The sequence below is a fragment of the Orussus abietinus genome, unplaced genomic scaffold (genome assembly GCF_000612105.2).
Source record: "Orussus abietinus isolate OABI.00-Male unplaced genomic scaffold, Oabi_2.0 scaffold77, whole genome shotgun sequence".
In the NCBI taxonomy this organism is placed as follows: domain Eukaryota; kingdom Metazoa; phylum Arthropoda; class Insecta; order Hymenoptera; family Orussidae; genus Orussus; species Orussus abietinus.
The window spans coordinates 10929-31243 of NW_019394245.1; the positions used below are offsets into that span (position 1 = coordinate 10929).

At 41.9% G+C, this 20315-nt stretch overlaps 3 protein-coding genes across 7 annotated transcripts; 1 reads left to right on the forward strand and 2 right to left on the reverse strand.

Moving 5' to 3' along the window:
• Positions 1-227: 227 nt before the first annotated feature.
• On the reverse strand, positions 228-5823 carry LOC105694653 (neurogenic locus Notch protein). Its single transcript, XM_012415519.2, has 6 exons — positions 5540-5823; positions 4382-4510; positions 2268-2441; positions 1895-2148; positions 1088-1310; positions 228-1010 (listed from the first exon to the last, which is right to left on the reverse strand). Exons 1-6 carry the CDS (start codon positions 5640-5642, stop codon positions 658-660), a joined length of 1236 nt encoding a protein of 411 aa, XP_012270942.1. The 5' UTR covers positions 5643-5823; the 3' UTR covers positions 228-657.
• A 2437-nt stretch (positions 5824-8260) lies between these two features.
• Positions 8261-12231, reverse strand: LOC105694738 (polyadenylate-binding protein-interacting protein 1). Of its 2 annotated transcripts, XM_012415681.2 has the most exons (9): positions 11952-12231; positions 11520-11852; positions 11287-11402; positions 10916-11206; positions 10638-10832; positions 10460-10575; positions 10162-10390; positions 9768-10087; positions 8261-8755 (listed from the first exon to the last, which is right to left on the reverse strand). In XM_012415681.2, exons 2-9 carry the CDS (start codon positions 11671-11673, stop codon positions 8632-8634), a joined length of 1545 nt encoding a protein of 514 aa, XP_012271104.1. In that variant the 5' UTR covers positions 11674-11852; positions 11952-12231; the 3' UTR covers positions 8261-8631. The 2 variants fall into 2 exon arrangements, with proteins under 2 accessions (XP_012271104.1, XP_012271103.1); XM_012415680.2 differs by having other exon boundaries at positions 11520-12231.
• A 492-nt stretch (positions 12232-12723) lies between these two features.
• Positions 12724-17445, forward strand: LOC105694748 (protein brambleberry). Of its 4 annotated transcripts, none has more exons than XM_012415693.2 (9): positions 12724-12821; positions 13345-13729; positions 14163-14348; positions 14556-14778; positions 14842-15138; positions 15310-15522; positions 15581-15793; positions 15862-16135; positions 16263-17445. In XM_012415693.2, exons 2-9 carry the CDS (start codon positions 13367-13369, stop codon positions 16402-16404), a joined length of 1911 nt encoding a protein of 636 aa, XP_012271116.1. In that variant the 5' UTR covers positions 12724-12821; positions 13345-13366; the 3' UTR covers positions 16405-17445. The 4 variants fall into 4 exon arrangements, with proteins under 4 accessions (XP_012271116.1, XP_012271117.1, XP_012271114.1 ...); XM_012415694.2 differs by lacking the exon at positions 12724-12821 and adding an exon at positions 12850-12907; XM_012415691.1 differs by lacking the exon at positions 12724-12821 and adding an exon at positions 12914-13064.
• Positions 17446-20315: the final 2870 nt, after the last annotated feature.

Genomic DNA, 20315 nt, shown 5'->3' on the forward strand with positions numbered 1-20315 from the left:
AAGTAATACTACATTTATTTCAAATCAATCATTAATGAACATAACATTACTTAGCAATTGCAATAGTAACATTCGTGTAAAAAAAATGTAAAAAGTTTAATTAGTTTAACTCCCGAATAAAAAAAGAGTCATCATGAATACATGATATACCCTGCATTTTTTTATTTATTCAATTTAATTTCAGGTAGAGAAACCATAATATGGCAATAAAAACGGTTCCTATTAACTACTTGCAATACATTTTCTTCACAGGATCAATTTTTTTGTATATACATATTCCAAAACTGCATATATTTCAATCGACGATATAATAATCATTTAATACGTCCCTCTGCGAACTGTCCCGAAACGAGCATCTCGAATGTACATACCGTACATCATAAGCAACTCTCATGGTCGTCAATACAAACTATTATACAAATAAAATCCATTTGATCTCGACTAAGCGGCAATTGTGAATCATGCTTCACCCAAAGGTTTCAACGCACCGACACCGCGACCGCATTATATACACATGGTACAGAAATAGAAACAATCCGATCTCGGACAGCGATTTCAGACTCGCACCAGCATACAGTGCCGGTCACAAAACGCTTTTCTAGTCGAAACTCCTTGATACGCGCTCGCTGAAGGATAGTCGAACACCTAATGAGCTATTCAATAGGCTCTAGATGCGAGGGAGTACCGAGAGCTGATAGGATTGCAGGTAACAACGGCATCCCCACGCGTTCCATCCGGACATGTACAGACAGCGATGTGACGTCTAGGGGAACACGTGGCTGTCGGGCCACATTCGCGGCCGGTGCAAGGATTCTGGCAAGTATAATCTATGCAGGCGCGGTTGTCAGGACACTCGTTGTCAGTCAGGCACTCTCCTCGTTGACAGCTGACCAGGGCGTTCCCGAGGTACCCAGTGGGGCAAGTGCACACGGGCCTCTCTTTTCCGGTGTTGTCGTGACCCGGAGTGCATTTGGCATTGGCTCCGCAAGGATTGGGTTCACAGAGATCACCTAAAAGAGACATCACCCAGGATCAGTTTTGTTCCAGGGGACGCTACAATCTAAACGATAGCACGATTGATACTAACGAGGCTCGAAGGGTCTACAGCTGACGAAGGGGTTCCCGGTCATGTCCCTGGGACAACTGCACACAGGAGTAATACCTCTCAGCTCGCAGTTTGCGTTGATCCCACAGACACCGTCACAAGGATTCACGCATCTCTGGTAGAGACACGCAGGCTTGCCGCGAGGACACTCGCCATGGCTGCTACACTCCGGTCGGCAGCTTACGTATGGACTTCCCAGCCAATTCTGGGAGAAAAAAGGACGAAATATGAGCAATTCGGTAATCGATTTACGGACCCTTCAGTCAAAACGCTCGAAAAATAAAGTTTTCGTAAGTCAATGATAAAAAACATTAAGTTCTTCAGTAATATATATTTAAATAATTAAAAAGAAATTAGTTTAATTTAATATATTTTGGCCTGAAATATAAAACCACCATTATGTCACTAAAGAAATTATATCTTTTGATGGACGCCATCAGATTTCAAAGGATGATTTGAAATAATAAAAATAATGTTATAATATATGTAAATGGTTATCACTTTATCTAACCCTAATGTGAAAAATAATCGAGCGATTTTAAACAAAATGTTTAACAAAAGACATTTGTTATTCTGCGTTAAAATCTGCGTTAAAAATTGCCAAATTATTTTCCGTATTCCAAATTTTGAATGTGCCAGGACAATTCTTAGATGATCTGGAGTGATGTGTCAAAGTTTCGAACAGTTTGGTCTAATACCCTTAAAAAAAAAGTGTTGCATTCGAATCGACTGATTTCAAGAGAATTTCACTTCACTTTAAATCCTAACTCTATGTAGTTGCGGACTTACATTCGGGCAAGTGCATTTGGCACGGTGTCCGATGACTTCGCAATTGGCGTTCTCGCCGCATTTGCAAGGACTCTCGCAGCGGAAGTTGCTCGAGCAGGCTAAGTGATTCGAACAGTCGGAGTCGCTTTCACACTCGTGGCGACATCCCGTCAGCGGGGATCCCCTGTACCCGGAGAGACACGTGCAAACCGGCACCTCGTTGACTACGTCGCATTTCGTGTTTTGTCCGCATGGACTCGGCTTGCAGGCTGCCTCTAGAAGGTCAGATAATCATTAATTTAGTATCGCCTTCTTGTTCAAGTTTCTACGGCGTCCTTGGATATAACAAGAGCCGAAGAAGGCGAAGAATTAGAGGAAAGACTCGACGACTTACGAGGATCGGCAACCCGGCACGCGCTGAAGGGATCGCCCGTGTAACCAGGAAGACAAGAACAGATCGGGACGTGATTCCTAGTTTCGCATTTGGCGTTGATCCCACAGGAACCGGCGCACGGGTCGACGCATTTATTGTTCACGCAGGCCCTGCTGCCGCTGCAGTCGTCGTCAACTAAAAAAACATCCAACGAATCATGAATCCCGACTCGCAGAGAATGTATAGCGACAATTATCGATTTCAAAACCTCGGTTCCAAAAAACGAGGAAGCTTCTCTTTTTTTCTCCAAGCCATAACGTTCAATGGAAAGTCAGCTCGTAAGAGCAACTCCCCAGAAGGCAATCGCCACACTTTCGGACGATACGCCGTTCTCCCGTGAATTCATTTCGGTTCTTTTTTAGTCCCCTGCAAGAAAGTGGGGATAAATTCTTTCGTAGAAAAAACATCTTGCCAAAAAAAAATATATCCCCCAAGCGTTTTCTCCTCGAAACGACAATTTGCTACCTCGGTCGTATAGAAAGTGAAATTCTTTCGCAGAAATATTGCAAAACGTTGAACCAAAATTGCTTTCTCGACTTTTGAAACTTTTATGAGCTCGCTTTGGAACGAAAAGGATTTCAGACATTTTCTTTCCATAGCTTACTTTTCCGAAGTAGGTGTTATTTCTTTAAGGTGAAGTGAAACACGTCGGGAAACTTGAACGACGTCGGTAAAAGAGGTTTTTCTAAATATCTACATTGCCGACGTTCTTTTTTATATTGACAGCTGTGTCGAATAATGTTGAGTATTGTACATACTCCATCTGTCGTATTCGTACAATAATTATAAAGAAATCCCCTGGTATTCATGATTTCTGAGACCCTAATTGACTGCAGAGTAACCCCCTGCGCCATCTGTGATATCCATGTCGAATAAATTTTCACTACGAGACCTCATATTACCATTGTTTTAGCATACAAGCGCATAAGACACTTTATTGCCTTTATCCCGTTCAAATGCGAGTTTCTCGATTACCCGAGTATTCTAAATTGTCGTACAATTGTCCTGATCCCTTCATTTCTCATATCAGAGCCTTCATTAATTGGATATCAATCGAAATATGAGAACTCGACACTATTTCGGCTCCGGTCTGGGCTGTTAAAAATTTTTTTTTGAAAATTCAAATTTTGAAAGTATCAGGATAATTCCAAGGTGCTCACGAGTCACGTGTCAAAGTTTCAGACATTTCTATCCAGGGAGTCTATTACGTAAAGCAAATTAAACGAAAATATGAAAAATGAGTAGTTTACGGTATTACGGAACGTTTTTGGCGGTGAAAATGCGAGACCATTCATATGAAAAGGCTCGCCACACATTTTTAAGCGAGATGGTGAAGCATACAAGAAAAGTTAGAAAAATAAGCGCCATGAACGCCATCTTCAACGAATTGCGACACCGAAATTCAAAACGGAAAACCTCCTGGGCGTTTTTATTTTTGGCAATAATCGTATTCGAGGACATAATAATAACCTTATTAAAAGAAGAAGGGAATTACGTGATGCCTCAGATCCATTTCCATTAGAAAAAAGAGAATATACTAGAATGTACAGGTTAGTATTTGTTATTGCGAGGTAATATTACATTATTAAACATTAAAAACTGTTAAATAATTCATGCTTACATGACATGATAAGAAGATTATATTGTTGAACTTCTAATTATAGTACATGTAAACATGAATGAAATACATATTTAAAAAGATATAGATAGACTCGAGTCCTCTTCTTTACTTTTAACGGCTTTCCATCTTCCCGCCTTTCCTGCCTATAACCCACTACCTCTCAACAATTTTCGATTTACAAGATATGTACCTTTACTTGCAATATTACTAGATCGTAAGTGCTAGTGATCTCGTTCTTTCATATAGTGAATACGTAATTCGGTGACTAAACACGCGTGAGATGAAAGTGCGAGAAGTGAGCATTCTCGTCAAAAATACGTAATAAACGCCCAGTACCCTTAAAACAAAAGTCTTATTTAATCGACTGATTTGAGGGGGTTTCACTTCACCTCAAGTATTTCTTTATTATATTAGATTACTGATTTCTTTTAAAATTCCTTTCTTTTTTACTCACTCAAACACTCGACGCGGACGCAGCGGACGAGGGGATCTCCCATGTGAAGGTTCAGGCAGGAGCACACCGGGCGACCCTCACTTATGGTGCATTTCGCGTTGGTTCCGCATGTGTAGGTGTCGCATCCACCTACGGACGAATTTCGTAATGCCGAGATTACTCGTCGGTTGGCTCTACCAAGACTTACCTAGAAACCTATACTTGTGACGGCATCGAGGCCAGTCGTAGACTTTGACGCTCGCATAACCAACGCACGGGCCTTAACCTGTTCCGCTGCTTAACCAGTTGGTCGAATCTTTTTCGTCTTTTCTTCCCCCCCGCAATTACTGATACGGAAGTCGGAAAGGGACTTCCGAATTTCAAAGCACTGGAGCTCCTCCCGTTTCATTTTTTTTTTATCCACCCCGTTCACATCGAAGCCCATGGATTTCCGTTCTCTTGCCAATTACGATACATCGAATTATACAACTATGCGGAAATTCCCTGACATGCCGCAAATCCACACAGGAAGCAAACCTGCGCGACAAAATTCCCAGGGGACATTTAAGAAAATGAAAAACCTCGTGAAATTGGGAATTGTCGGTGAGGATGCTTGAAAAGTCTAAAACATGCCCCATAACTGTAGGAATTTGATAAAATCCACAGGTATCCACGTAAAAAAATGAGCATCTATTATGAAATGTTACGTTTCTTTTGTTCATTCCAACTCCAGCTTGCAAAAATGTACGTTCATTCCAGGGCTTTGCGCTTATTTTCTCTTTCTTTTCCATTATCCACTTTTTCTTTCAGGTACGAAAGGCTCAATAAAAATCCCACATTAATATTCAGCAAACTAGTCCACAGGAGTGAGGAACGAAGCGTTACAACCCCCGCAACGAGTACAGGTAAACGCCTTGAGAATCGCAACGCGACGTGCCGGAAACCGGCGAAGCATTGCGCGAGTCCTCTCTCATTATCATCCACGACAGCAATTCCAACACCCATTGTTCATCCACGTCCTCGAAGGAGCCCCTTAATACCTGGAATTAATCGTCAAACCAGATGCTCCATTCTCCAGTGGGCTTCGATTAAACTTACAGTACGTACCCAAAGACACCGGGAGGATAACTTCAATACTCTAATATAAAGTACCCTCTACCCTAAGCACGTCTAACTCACCAGAGGACAAGACCCTAGATCGGATGTACTGAGCGTTCCCCAGGCCAAGGACGAGGGCGAGGGCGAGGGCCCTCCGCAGAGCTGCCGTCTGCGAGCACATCATCCTGTCTCCTCGACGTCTGGTCCTCGGTGCAGGCAATGGTCCAGGGGCGAGCCGGCCGGCACGCAGAGGATCCTTTCCGTCTCCCGGTGAACTCCGCACTCGGCAGGGGTACCGCGCAAACTGGACTGGTCACGGCGGAACGAAAGCGAGCAAGTTAAAAAGTGGCCGCTCGCTCGACCGATCTCGGCCGGCCCCACCTACGGCACCCATGGCACCTACGGGGCAACCTTCGTCCCCGCTCGACACGGGCCCGAACGGGCCCACGCGCGACCCTGGGCCGCAGCCCCCGCTCGCGCGGAACTCGCGGCGCTCTTTCGAGGACCGGCCCGGCGACGACCGCGGGCCTCCAGGACCATCCGAGGACTCGCCCACGCGGCGCCGTATCCGCGATCGACGCGATCGCGGCCTTAATTGGTCCCCTGCGGTCCGCCAGCCTTGCCTCGGCCGACCTCGCGGGCATAACGCACGTAACCGAGGACCCAGCCGGTGGATCTCGTCCTCGTTGCGCAATCGGGCACGGCGTCGACTTTCTCCGCGAATCGGTCGTCAAACCGAGTCATCCGGGAGGTCCGCTCCTCTCGAAGCGATGGATGGTCCTCTTCTCCCTGGCGGCCCGGCGCGTTCCCCGCTGCTCGCCTCTGCCTCCCGGGTGAGACGTCCTTCTCCTCGCCGCTGCTATCAGTGCTCGCATTGACCTCCGCTTTCGGCGCGTTCGCGGCTCCCCGGATGAAAAATCCCCCTTCGATCGCCGATCGGCGTTGGAAAGGAAAATGCACCGTAGAAAGCGAATTCCCCTCCTCGGGGGCGTCCACGCCCCCTTCTATGATTCACGAAGGCGCCACCTCCCGGATCCGCGACCCGGAGATACCGGGAGGTGTTCCACCAGTCGGAAAGGAGCTCTCCTTTTAGGGCTCGCCTAATAACGCTGCGTCGATACGCGAGTCCGAAAGACCCCCTTGGTTTTTTTTTCCCTTTTTTCGACCTTCGCCGGAACAACGATTGTCTCTTAAAGTCGTTCGATCCTCGCGTCGCCCGTCACGGATTTCGAGTTTACAGATTCCTGGACTCGGGCTGTTATCGGCCCACGCGGAGAGTCCCGGTGGATGACGCAGGCGACGCTTTTCGCTTACTGAGGAGGTGTAAATCATTGGCGTTTTAACTGCCCGTGACCGGGAAATACAGCATTCGTAAACAAGACGAGGCCACTAGGAACCACGATTTTTCAGATTCGCGTCAATAATCGTTTGTATCGACGCGGTGAGACCCTCGGTGGGAAACTTTCCATAGACCTCTGGTCCTCAGAAAAATCTATCTGGCGGATTTGGTATCGCTCACGCGCGATAAAGTGTCATATGTACCAACAGATCCTAAAGAACGATCCAAAAGCGCGACTTTCTTGGACTACTCTTTACTGTATTTTCATTTATACTCCATTTCGAATGTTCCACGAATCGTGATCAGTTCTTGAGAGGGTAACAGACGGAGGTCGAAAAGTTATTTCGGGAAGTATGAGTAACCCTGGCAAAGCGACCTCGAGGACTTGAATTCGATTTCTTTTTAATCCTTCTGACATCTCTCGAATCAGCTCAAGTAAAAGCATGATATTTCTTTTCTTACGATAGTCCGATTTTATCCGAGGCGACTCAGACTTAACACTTTACCTACCGGGAGAATAGGCATTTCTATAGTACTTATTAACCGGTAGCCCATTAATTGGTGTAATTCTTTTTTTTAGCAACGCTTATTAATCGACTCCCTTCGAAAGCTGCTAGAAGCGTTAAACAAAATAAAGCCAGCATTGTCGGGGAATCCGCACTGAAATTAATTATTCTGTTCTAAACGTTCATTTAATTCAAAAAAGGTAGGTAAAATGTTAACTGCGGTAACCGCAGTACGAGGGATACAACTCCGGAGCGTCTACATAGCCAAGATGACGTCCTTAATTGCTCGTTCGTGTTATAACATTTTGTCGGAAATCTATTACTGATACGCCCTTGACTCTGAATTCCAATGAGCACCGTCGTCATCGCTCGGCCTCGCGATTCTCTTCAAAGTCGCGCGACGTTCGATTCCCCTTTCGATTCATCTCAACACGTGCTCACATCCGACTCCACGTATTTCGCCAACCATTCCGGTAGATCGTAAATTGTCTCGATATCCCTATCAGATTCCTCGCCTTATAACCATTCACCCACCGAGACGTAAAGTCCGGTACTCGTTTAACCCTCAATGAAGAAAGAATGATCGAAGCACGGATTAATACGGAAACACGCGTGACACTTTCTTTTTCCCAGTTCTAACGCAACAACGACAAAAACCAACAGCTACTCAAGTACAATGGCTAACGGTGCTTGTAATCAGAGGTCGACCCTCGTACTTCGGTCCTGCAAGATGTGCAAAATATATTCGATGTCGGATGGCGATTAGTCGTCGTCGAAGACCCATTAAAAAGAAATTAATGGAATAGTAAAAAGAAAAAATAGAAGCTGCAATGATTCGTGAAATTGAACGGCGGGCCTGGGTCACGAGCACTTCGGTCGATTCCCTGAAAGGGAGAAACCAAATTCGACCAAGCTTCGAGTATGTGCGAATGTACCGGAAAACAAAAAAAAAATGAATGACGTCTAACGGGCTTTATTGCGAGTAAATTACTTCGTTTCGTATAAAATTAGCGTTACCTGCTACGCTCCGGCACTATGTCCAGCTCTACCCTCGGTCATCGAAACGACACGTCGCCCCGATTTAAATGCAATCCAATGGTAATCCCCTGACTAACGTTCATGTCCTAGTCTAAATTTCGACAGAGAGACTATATATAAATATATATTACGCTCGGCGGAGTGTGAACCGTACCGACGAACGCGCTTTCCTTGATCGGTTCTTTAAAAGTGCTCGCCTATTGAGAGGAGAGTATTATGCGCCTCGTTAGTTTTCTGTATCGATGTGTATCCGATGTCGAATACGTAACTCCGTGATTACTTTCGTTCGTTTACCGACGCACTTTGTCGTCGCTCTGGTTCGGGGCGAGTTTGAGAAACTCTTCGTAAGCAGCGGCTATGATAGCGTCCTCGTCGGAATTCCCTTCCTCGTCGCCGTCAGCCAAATCCGGTTCTCTGCAGAGAAATTGATAAGCGATCGGTGAATATACGGCTCTCAACATGCTGCCATTTCACGAAATTAATACTAAGGATCGTTTGAAACTCCACATACGTATATTTGAACCTAAGGGTTCTAATTGGCCCTCAGGATCTGCGACAGACCGATAGAGACAATGATCTCTCTAATCAGAGATGGGTAATGATGCGTCATTCGAGGCTTCCGACGTGTATTACATAAGTCGAGTAATTTACCATAAATAGAAGAATCATAGAAGATCAATAAATTACGAATGAAATATGACGGAAACCGCAGATGTATATCATGCGGTATCTGCCAGGGTATTAACGTGTTTTAGCACACATGTAAATGCATAAATACTTGTAATGAATAATTGAATTCACGCTCGTGTTTAAAATGCCTTGGACGTAACACCATTTGGTATTAAGTTTCTGACTGAATTTATTATTTTCTATTGAGGAATATCTGTCAGAACGGTATACGAGCAACGATATGTATGTATATTACACGTAGCAATGAATTTTTTATTCCAATTAAAAAAAAACCTTTGTATGTATAACTTGGTGCTATCGACAATGTATATATGCATACGTTTCAAATTTCCAAGGCTGACTTCAAATGTGCGCAGAATTGCGAAACACATAACACGCAACCTCGTTAATCACCAATAAGAATCTCCCTTAGAACCAAATAGGTGAACTTTCATGGGCTAATAACGATATTACACATGCGCTTTCCACGTTTTAATTCATAACGTAATATACTTCGCGCTAGGAAACTAGGGACGTATCATACATTGTAATATACATGCGGTGAACCACGTATATCACATGATGTATACCTAACCAGCCCTGGCTCCGAATGGACATATGAAGGTCTATATGACGGTTCTCTAAACCTGCATCTAATACTAATGAGAAACTAAATTGTAGATAAATTAATATGAAAAGAAGATTTGGGATTCTGGAGAGGGATCTTGTTGGGAATAAATTAAGGAACCAGACTGACCTGCACTCGTCTTCCCAGGCATTTTCCTGCAGGAACGTTCTCTCCTCCGCCGATAGGACGTTTCCATCTGGACCGTAGAGCACGGGCTCGTCGGTTTGCTGCGGAGTGTTCGAAGAACGATCGGGATCGAGGGGCACGGGCACGTGAGGTGCGACCACGCGACCCCAGTTGCAGTTCCGGAGCTCGCGCACGCCCTGGACCATACGACTCACGTGTTGATCAACGTGTCCCTGGATCACTAGCTCGGTCAGTGCGTGCATCACGCGCTCCATTTCCCCGCGACTCCCGGTACTGTCTCTTTCCAAAGTCTGGCCAGCCAGCTGAAAGACGGCGAATGCCGGTCATTTCCGGTATCCGAGTCGCGTAGGCCGTAATCCGACCGGTTCGCACATACCTTTAATGCCTGACAGATGTGCTTGGCAGAGTTGGGAGCAGGTCTCTTCAAAACCACGGAAATCAGCATGATCAGCAATTTCCCGAGGACTAGAGCAGAGGACGATTCCATCTGAGCGACTAACTCGGCCAGGAATAAAATCAAGCCATGACACTTCTTTTCACTTTCTTCGCTGTCTTCGCTTCTCTGCACCCAAGCCAAAGCCTGCGACTCGGTCTCTTCGTGACATCTGTTAAAAATATAAATATTAAGAAATTTTATTAGGCACGGCGGTAAAGCTTACTTGAAACTGACTTACCGAGCATACAGGGTTTCTCTGAAAACCGAAGTGGCTCGATCATTAGATGATGTCACTGTATCTAAATGCGTGCACAACCTGGCTCCACTGTATCGGAAGTTGCCCTCTGTTATGGACTAAAATCGTTCATCAAGATTAATATGGTGTGAGACGTTATTAAAAGTACCCGACTACTTACCTGCTGAAGAATCGCAGAGACGATCTGATGACAAGGACTCTGTCGATCGAGATAAGGACTGACGATATCAACCAGTGGGGCAACCAACAGGTCAAAACGACCAGGACATGCTGTAAGATTGCGCATAGCACATTCGAGGCGCCGTATTGTACCAGTTAATCCTGTGCCTTGATCATTGCTTTCACTTCCTAGCACCTGTTAAAATGTCACAGTCACAGGAACTTTCATTTTCAAAGCAGTGAACTCGAGTCCTCTACCAAATATTAATGTTTAAAAACCTGCTGTTGCTCGCGGAAATCTCCAGCTCCTCCATCGGAGTTTCCATAATCTGGTTCATGCGTACGTTGACCATATCGAGGATACCGAGAGGTATCTACGTACTGTTGGTACTGCATATGCTGTTGTTGTTGATGCTGCATTAAAGCATACTGTTGGTGCGTTTGCTGACGCGAACCATAAATTTGCTGTTGAGTCTGCCGCTGACGATGATCCTGCCGATCGTTTTGAGGTTGCCTCGCAAGACGATTTTGGACGGAAGGTCGTGGGACGTAAACTGGAGCATTCTGCATCTAAACGAAATGGCAAACGTAATTAAGAACGATAGAAATGTTTATCTACAAAAAATTGAAAAGTAGCATAGATGACTCACCAGAGGTTGAACCTGTACAACTTGACTTTTTGGAACAAATTCAGCAGCATCGGCGGAAAGCCTTGAATTTTTTACTACCTCATTTATAGACTCCTTGTTTTGCGGTTTACTGGAATCTGTAATTTATAAAATCCTTGGAGATGCAAAACGGATAACAGTATGTTAATAAAGGAGGGGCCGGTATGTAAAAGAAAAAATGTAAAAATAAGTCCAAATGGAAACGATCAACTAACCTGGTCCATGGTTCTCGGAGGTAGAATTACGTGGCCGTCGTAAAGCGAATCGTTGCCCTGAGTTATTTAGTGGATTCCAAGATCCTCTTCCGCGCCCTCGATCGACTGTACCATCTCCGCCGCCACCGCTGCCTTCCGCACTGTTCGAATCCATCCCGAGACCCCTTTAAATTCTCGAACCGTTAAACTTATCCAAATATCCAGAATTCCAAGCCAAGTGTTCCTCGAGGTCCCGTGCAATCCGTCGACATAAATTCGCGCGATTTCTTATGCACGCCAGCACGCGACCGCTGCTTCGATTTCGAATCTACTTCGATACCAGGCCGTATCTGACTGAAATTAAATATGGAACCGCCGGCGCTAATAGATCAAGAAAGAAGCCGCTTAAAATGTCCCTCGCCTCACTCCATAATATTCCGATGTCCCGAATACCTCGTATCCTGAATTCCAGAATTCCTGAGAAATCTGGGGTACGGGGATGGCTGATGCACCCAATTACCCTGGGGACGTCTATGCACAACCGACATTCGCTTAGGCTATATTCAGCTACTTTCTGCACGAATCGAGTCGAAGAACTTGCTGGAGAGAGAAGATATTATACCGGACTCTTGTCGCTCTCTATCGCGCACCGATGGATACAAGATCAGGTTAGGTCGATTAACAAATTGGCGAGTGTCAGACGAAAACGGAAAGCCCTGTTGCGACTCTCTCTCTTTGCACAAAAACTTGCTTAGCAGTTGAATTAAGCAGCAGGTGCCGATCATTATTCTAGCATTCTCTTATTCCACCCGTTATATATCAACTGTCCAATTGCTTCACAGGTTACAACGGAAACAACCAATGGAATACGTTATCAGCGATGAGAAATAAATGAAATAATACGATTGCCAATAGTTCTTGACTGATTAATACTTAGCGTAACTGCAAAACTATCATCCACTGGTATATATTGACGAATTGTGAAAGTTGTGTAAAAAATATCCACCTTTGCGTGTGATTTGGTTTCCATTTGCGAAAAAGTAGAATGCATCGTTGTTATTGGTCATTCCGTTAGATCGGCCGGCGGATCCAGAGGAATTACCAATCACAGTGCGACATTCTACACGACAGCAGGTATTTAAACCAAATCGTTGTCCTGCAAAGAATTATAGATGTATTCCGAAATCCACAGAAACTGGATTTTGAAATGATTTTATCTTTATCTTGTCTATATCTCTAATGAAATTTCGTATATATCTACCTTACATATTTGCGACATCGAAATACCGATTATATTCTATGTGGAGTATAGCACGCACATGGGTGAGAACCTACACACGTTTATCGCCGAAATGTAACGAACTGCTTTGAGTTTAAATTTGTATTGTTCAGTTTGCGAATTTGCCAAGGTAAATACGCGCTTCAAGTTTGATGATGATAAAAAAATAACTACAAAAACTGTTCAAAGTAATTTAAACGTATTTTCATCATCAAGTTAAACCGTTCAGTCGATATTCGAGTCTCCTCAAAATATTAGTGTAAAAGTGTATTAACATTTAAGTTCAGGTATGTCAAGAGTGTCAACGATTATGCGCAAAGTTCCGTCTATTTTTGTCACAGTTTGTTGCAAAAAACTAGTTCCCCTTTTCTTCTGATTACTGTCTTTAATTTAAAGTAATAAGGAACAGAAGAGAACTACAAAACAGTATCTTTTTATTACACCGTTGTTATTCTGTGGTCTAAACAAAGCAGAGCATGCATATTATCATACTAACAAATCTGAAAATTCAATGACTACACTAAAATAAAGCCTCATACAATTAAATATTTTTATTTCTACTTGCAGAGTCATCCTTTATCTAAAAAAAATGAAACTCACAACATTGTTGATTATATCCACCCTTCAGTTGTGGCATGCTGAAGCGTCGTTATTTGATTGGATTTGGAATAATTCACCACGTGAATCGACTGCGTTAATTGCCGATGGAGTACCTCTTATTGCAATTCCATATGAATCGGCAACAGAGGATGAAAAATTTCTTCAGGAAGCTGCGAAACTTACCGAAATTCGAGTGTCTTCGGCTTTGGAGTCATGTCAGCACAAAGTAATCATACAGATACAATCATGTGCACAAATGTCCGAAGAAGAACTTGGCAAATTAAGTGTCAATTTACTTAATTGTCAATCTGCAGTTGAAGGGAGAAAAATGTTCCCTTGCACAGCAGAAATGGTTTGTAATTCATTATTATTGATACCTTTACTGAACTTTTTATTGAACTAGTTCATTTTTAAAAGAACTTCCAACTGTTTAAATTATATTTTAATTGACATTTAAAACATAATTGCGTTTCGTTCTTCCTTCTGGAAGTTCAAATACCTTATGAGGATATAGAGGCAACAGCCATTCTAACGTGTTAAAACTTGCAACCTCCCCTATCTTTTTTCCCCCACCCTTTCTTACAGGCTCCAATGTACATACATACATTTAATTCTCTCTAACTCTAGCAATTTACTCAGCTTTTTTCAGTTATTGCTAATCAATGCAGCAGTTTGTGAAAATGATTATATTAACTTCAATTATAATGCATAAGTAACAAAAAGTTAAATTAATTGTGGCATTGACCATTTTCCCAAGGTAAAAATGAAAACATTTTGCTTTGCAGTCTTTGAAACAATGTACGACAGATATGGATGCAGATACATGGAATGCGTATCACTTGATGAGCAACCGAGCTAGAGCAGTGTGTTATGCTGCTCGCAACATGCAATTTCGAGCATTAACAGAATTAACTGTTAATAAACTTATGAGTACTACGCATTCACAAATTAAAACATTGTCATCCCTTAAGGTAAATGCTATTGAAAATCATAGAGAATGCATACTTAAATGACGATCCTGAATGATAAGCATGATATATGATTCACATCCTGAAATTAAAAATTAACTTTATTATTGCTGATGTATGTAGAATTCTACATAAAATGTATATTGTTATATGTAAAACTAAGTTTATATACTGAAAATGACTGAATAGTAATGCTTAATGTAATCTAAGGAAAGTCAAGAGCGCATGGAAGAGAGGACCATGGATGCTTTATCTTCATTAACAAAAGGAAATGAGGCTTTACTACAACAACAGGAACATCTTAAGAATGCCCAAATTTCTGCACACCAGCTGGTCACTACAAATCTGAGACAACTGTACGATGAAAAGGCACTTATTCGTTCAGGTCATGCGCAACTTGCATCCATGACAGAGGATATAAAACAAAGATTAGGTAATTTAATGATAATTAAAACAAATTTTTCTCGATAACTAAATATCTTTTTTTTTCTTTCAGAGAAAGCAAATCAAGATATCATAATACAGACTAATGAGCTGGATGAAAATCATAAAACCGTACTTCAGGATCTCGTAGATATCCAAAGTCGAATACAGCTTATATGGGACAAAATAGAGTCAAGCACAGATCGAATTATATCACAGAATACCGAAGCCATTGATAGATATGAAAAGACACTGGAAAAACTTGTCCAAATCAATGAAACTGTTAATTTTATCTGGGATATTACTAATAGAATGCACAGTGAAATAGATCAGAAGCTTGGTTGGATCACAGATTACATTGGTGACACTGGTTTGTTGAAACATTATAACCTTGCAGAACTCGATTATAAACTGCAAGTAGATTTCATGTACGATGCAGGACATTACAATAATGATTAATTACATATGTTAATATCCTATCATCACTGTACACATTGTTGTTATATAAATAACCTCATTACTAATATACGTATTTTCATAGGTGAGCAGATGCACAGAGCTTTTCGCATCGTTTTACACATCATTTATATATTATTAGCCATGGTGGTCGCTGCCTTTCTGCATGCTCCTTTTTTAACGAGAGCCACTATAATGGGAATCGTCCCATTAAATCTGGTGACATATCTAAAACATGGATCGGATGCCTCACTTGACTTTCTCTCCATTACAGCATTGATCTTTCTAATAACAATAAGTAAGTACTTGTACTAAAAAAGCAATCTATCGAAAACTCATTCAATTATTGGTTTCAGTGCATTTTGTGACAGTTGGAATACAGTACATTTTCGGAAATAACCGAAAAAATACGCAATTAGCTAATCCTATACAAAATGGGCATTCCACAACTTTCACCAAGGTTCCTAATCATAGCTCCATAACGAGTATTAGTTTGCTACGTGTTAGAATTCTTACAATGGCGCTAAATAGTTGGAACATTATTGTGCAGTATTTCAACCTTTCTGGAGGTAAAATTAAAAGAAACAAACGAAAAAATGGTAGAAACTCTTATTATACAAGTAATTTAAAATTACAGAAAAGATTATGGCTTGTATTCAATCAGCCTTTTCGTGGTGTCGGAGGGATAGGAGGGCATCTGAAAAAATGACCTGTTCATATGTGCACTCGAGTAAGGCACACCGAAATACTGGGAACTTCAGCCCTAGTTTTGTGATATCAGAAGATAGTGATGATGGCGACGTTTTCAATGACCCCTACGATAAATTTGACGATATCGATCAGCTCGAAGATGCAGCCGAATTAAGACGACGAATTCAACGAAACTCCCGTCAATCGTCCACAACCAGAAGGTACACTTTTAAGAATAATTACAAGCGTTGATGAAAAATGCACATTTATATTTCTATACTCTGTTCTTCGCTGAATTCACAAACATATGCTAGATATGATTGATATGATGAGATTTCATTGTTTCAGTATTGCCACGTCCAACTTAGTAGCCCCTAGAGCGTTGTGCGGAGCTATCACAAGAGCTGGAAAGCCATGTCGCCTATTCGTTGTACAAGGGATGAATTATTGTAACCGACACACTCAGGGCTCATCCTTTATTAACGATTAAGTTTGTGCTTCGATGTAAACATTTTTTTATATTTAAAATGATCATAAAACATGTTACGGTTATATCTCTATTTCGCGGTGACACTAATGATGCCATCAAGGATCATTTTTTAAAGAATATCAGATAGTGATATTTAATTATTGAATAAGACCACGTCACTCTTGTCTATTCAATGTTTAATATCAAAATATTCAATTTACAAATCGATTCTTCCCTTGAAATAAAAAATAGCCATTTGTTGCAAGGGAAACATATAGCGGCATCATTGGTACCTTAAAAAAATCAATTTCTATTGGTTTTAATCAGAAAGTGAAATTGCGTTGCAGGTAAAAAATGTTTAATTATATCACTTACGTGAATAGTATTTTAGATCGTACAAATGTGTCTGTTTTATTGTTTGTTTATTTTAACTTATGGTGTTCTCCGAAATTTCAATCTTCGTATCAGATGTAATTAATTTCTCTATATTTTTGTACTTATAAATATATGTATATTATAAATACGAATTTGTCACGTCGAAGGCCAAGTTATAGATAAGTGCTCTTACATGGTCAATGAAATTTATTAAAACGACTTGGAATATAACTAATTTGTAACTGGCTAATAATCACGAGCGCCGTTGCCGCTCTGGCTGTAAGCGAATTCGATAGTTAGGAATGTTAAATTATTATTATTAAACTATAGTATACGATACATAAACCCTTTGTATTTATAATAAGTTACGTTAATTGTCAAATTCACGGTATAACTATAAATATAAGAAACAGGAATTGATTAGGGCTCGTGATATGCAGTATTGTAAATACATAATATAGACGTGAGACGATATTAAATAACATAGATCGGAGACGGCGTTATCAGTCTCACCACAATGGACAGATTGTAAATGAATTTCTCACTCGTGTCTCCACCGAATAATTTAATTTATTATATAAAAGAGATGCGTGTTGCCTCGCAAAGGATTGAATCACGAATAATTTCGAACAAATTTTGCATGCAACCTGAATGAATAAAGAAATTATACGACTTTTGATACCACGATGAATGATAACGATGAAGATGATATTAATGATTGAATCCTTATGTGCCTGTGGAGAGTCACAAATACCATGTATCCAAACCATTAGATACAGTCTCAAATCATTGAAAAATTTCATTCCATGCGCCCATTCTTTATATTCCGACATGAGGGAAGCGTACATGCAAATGTCGTTGCAAAGTTAAGTCAATTTAAAAGCATTCATCGAGTCGTAAAAGCGAAAAGATTCGTAAATGCGTCCCCGCCTCTCACCGGCCCGTCCAAAACTGCGACTCTCCGAGTTTTCTACGCTTTCTCACGCGTTTTAACGAGGAAGCCGGCAATGCGTGTTATTCCAAGCGGTATCCCGGCCAGGGATAAATAAACGAACCCCTCGAAAAGCAAACCCAGAAGCTGGCTCTGTATCGAGTTTCCCCGCGGTCGTTTCACCGGCCTAGAGGGCTCTCTCCAACGGGCCGAGAAAAGAAGAGGAGATAGTGGCTCGCTCGCGGATCGTCAAGCGGCCCGTGTCGGGCACCTTTTGCATGCCTCGAAAAATCGCTTAACCCGTCGAGATGAAAAAGAAGAGGAGGAAGCGTCGTTCCTCGGCAGGCCGGGATGCCTCCGACGTCGTAGCGGAGTCAAAATCCAACGGGTGCGAGGGGAGGCTCGACAACGAGACGATTTATATCCAACGCCCCCACCTTCGTTACTCTCGTCTTGTCTTTGCTGCTCTTTACTTCCCACGGACTACGAGCGAGCTTCCTTCGCCCCCTTTCTTTCTTTTCCTTCTGGTTTTTTATCCCACCCCTCCCCTCGACCTCGACGACGACGACTCTTGGAGGGAAACCTCTACCCGGGAGAGATCTCGTTCGCCCCTGAAAATCAAGAGCTCTTAGCCGCCAGTTTTATACAATTTGTAATATTAATTATCTCTACTATAACTGTTAAGGTGATGTCAAAGTGACACCAGCGAGGTCTCGTTTATAAAACATTTCTGCGAACTGGGTGCACCAAATAATTTGAAACTTCGGCACGTGATTATGAAGGCTCTAAGAAAGAACGCGATCCTCGTGAAATTTCATTTTTCGACAAAAAAATGTTTTTATTTATCCTAAACTAGAACCGAGATCACATTTTCTTTTTTTTTGTGGTAAATGAACTTTCACGAGCATTGCGTCCTTCCTTCGGACCTTCATAATCACGTGTTAAAGGTTTAAATAATTCGGTGCACCCAGTTTGGAGAAAAGTTAGGTATATAAATATTTCATTCATTTTCATATATATATAATGACCCTTTCATATCCCCTTAATCCTTTCAGCACTATGGGCCTATAAGTGCATCCGACGTTTGGTCCAATATTGCTTGTACGCACTAATAAAATTCGCCCATACGCTGAAAGGGTTAAGCCGCGACTCTCGTTGGGAAATCTCGTAGGAAAAGGAAGTTCACGCCAATATCCCTGTTCTCGATGACGCGAACGACTGCAAAACCTCTCGGGGTTTCGGCAAAGTTGGGAAAGAGGCCGCGAAGAGTGTGGAAAAAGGGAGCCAAATGGAATCGGTTCCGCGAACGGGGGTCAGCCCCGTGAATGAAGACAGTGTTCGAGTAGGTTGTCCAGGGTCAGGTCGTGGCCGACTCGACCGGAGATACCGCGTTGTCGCCGCCTAAATTTCCTCCTTCGCGACTGGTCATCCTTTGGCTCGCGCCGCCCGATAAGACAGGATGTAGAATGCCTCTTTATCCCTAGAGCGAATTCCAGCTGAGTCGGCGCCTCTCGGAGACGAGGCATCTCCGCGGAAATAAAAATCAAACGTTACCGTTAACCCAATTTCGGTAACTCAGGAGCACACTTGAACACAAGGTCAGTAGTTCAGTAAAATTTCTCTTCCCATGTTACTTTCCTTCCGGAAGCATCGCACAGAGAGAAAAAAGTTGTTATAATTACTACAATTGGGATAGATATAACTGCAATCGCTGGTAAATATAAGGACAGCGGTTCTACGAAGTAATGATTGCTCTGCTAAAAATGTCAAATGTACAATTTCATTGTAGTACACATTATTACAAAGAATGATTACAGTTACAACGATACGACAGTTATATTTACAATCGTGCCAGCATAAATTCGTCAACTGAAGCAATAGTTACCACATAACATGTGTATATAACGTTCGCTAGTGTACCGTTTACTGTTGATACATGTAGAAAGTAACACGCAGCAACGCATATATTACTGTGGAAAACGGTAAATATCTGTTTCATGTAAAGTTTACATAAGACAGATATAAGTTACAATATTATTTTTCTGCGCGTGCGGGTACAACCTACCGAAAAATAAAAAGGAATGGTATATTATATAATTAATCATGCTATCAATGACATCCCATCAGACAAAGTTACGTAACAATAATATCGCCGTTACATAAGGTTTGTAACATATAATGTAACATACATATACCATGTAAGCTTCATATTATGTAACTACTATGCTGACAAGTTCGTAACAGTACTACCAAACGGTAATAATTTATCCTTATATAATATCAATCTATCTTTCGAATAACTTTCGTTATATACCATGTTATTCCAGTGTTATGTAACAAACATATGGTGCTTGGTGGGTAGAATTTTACCATCTTATGTCACTTTATCCCTTACACTCACGAGTCTCTTATCTTCCATCAATGCACGCGTATAATATAGGTGTAATGAAAAAAGATATCTATTCACTGTTATAGATTCACCGTCGTACGTATACTGGCAAACTGGACAGGAAACAACGAAGTGCTGCGTCTGCAATCATTGATACGAAGCTGAATAATTACGGATTATTATAATAGGTTAGATAATCCCTTTCCTCGTGTACTGTTTTTTTTTTTGTATACTGTC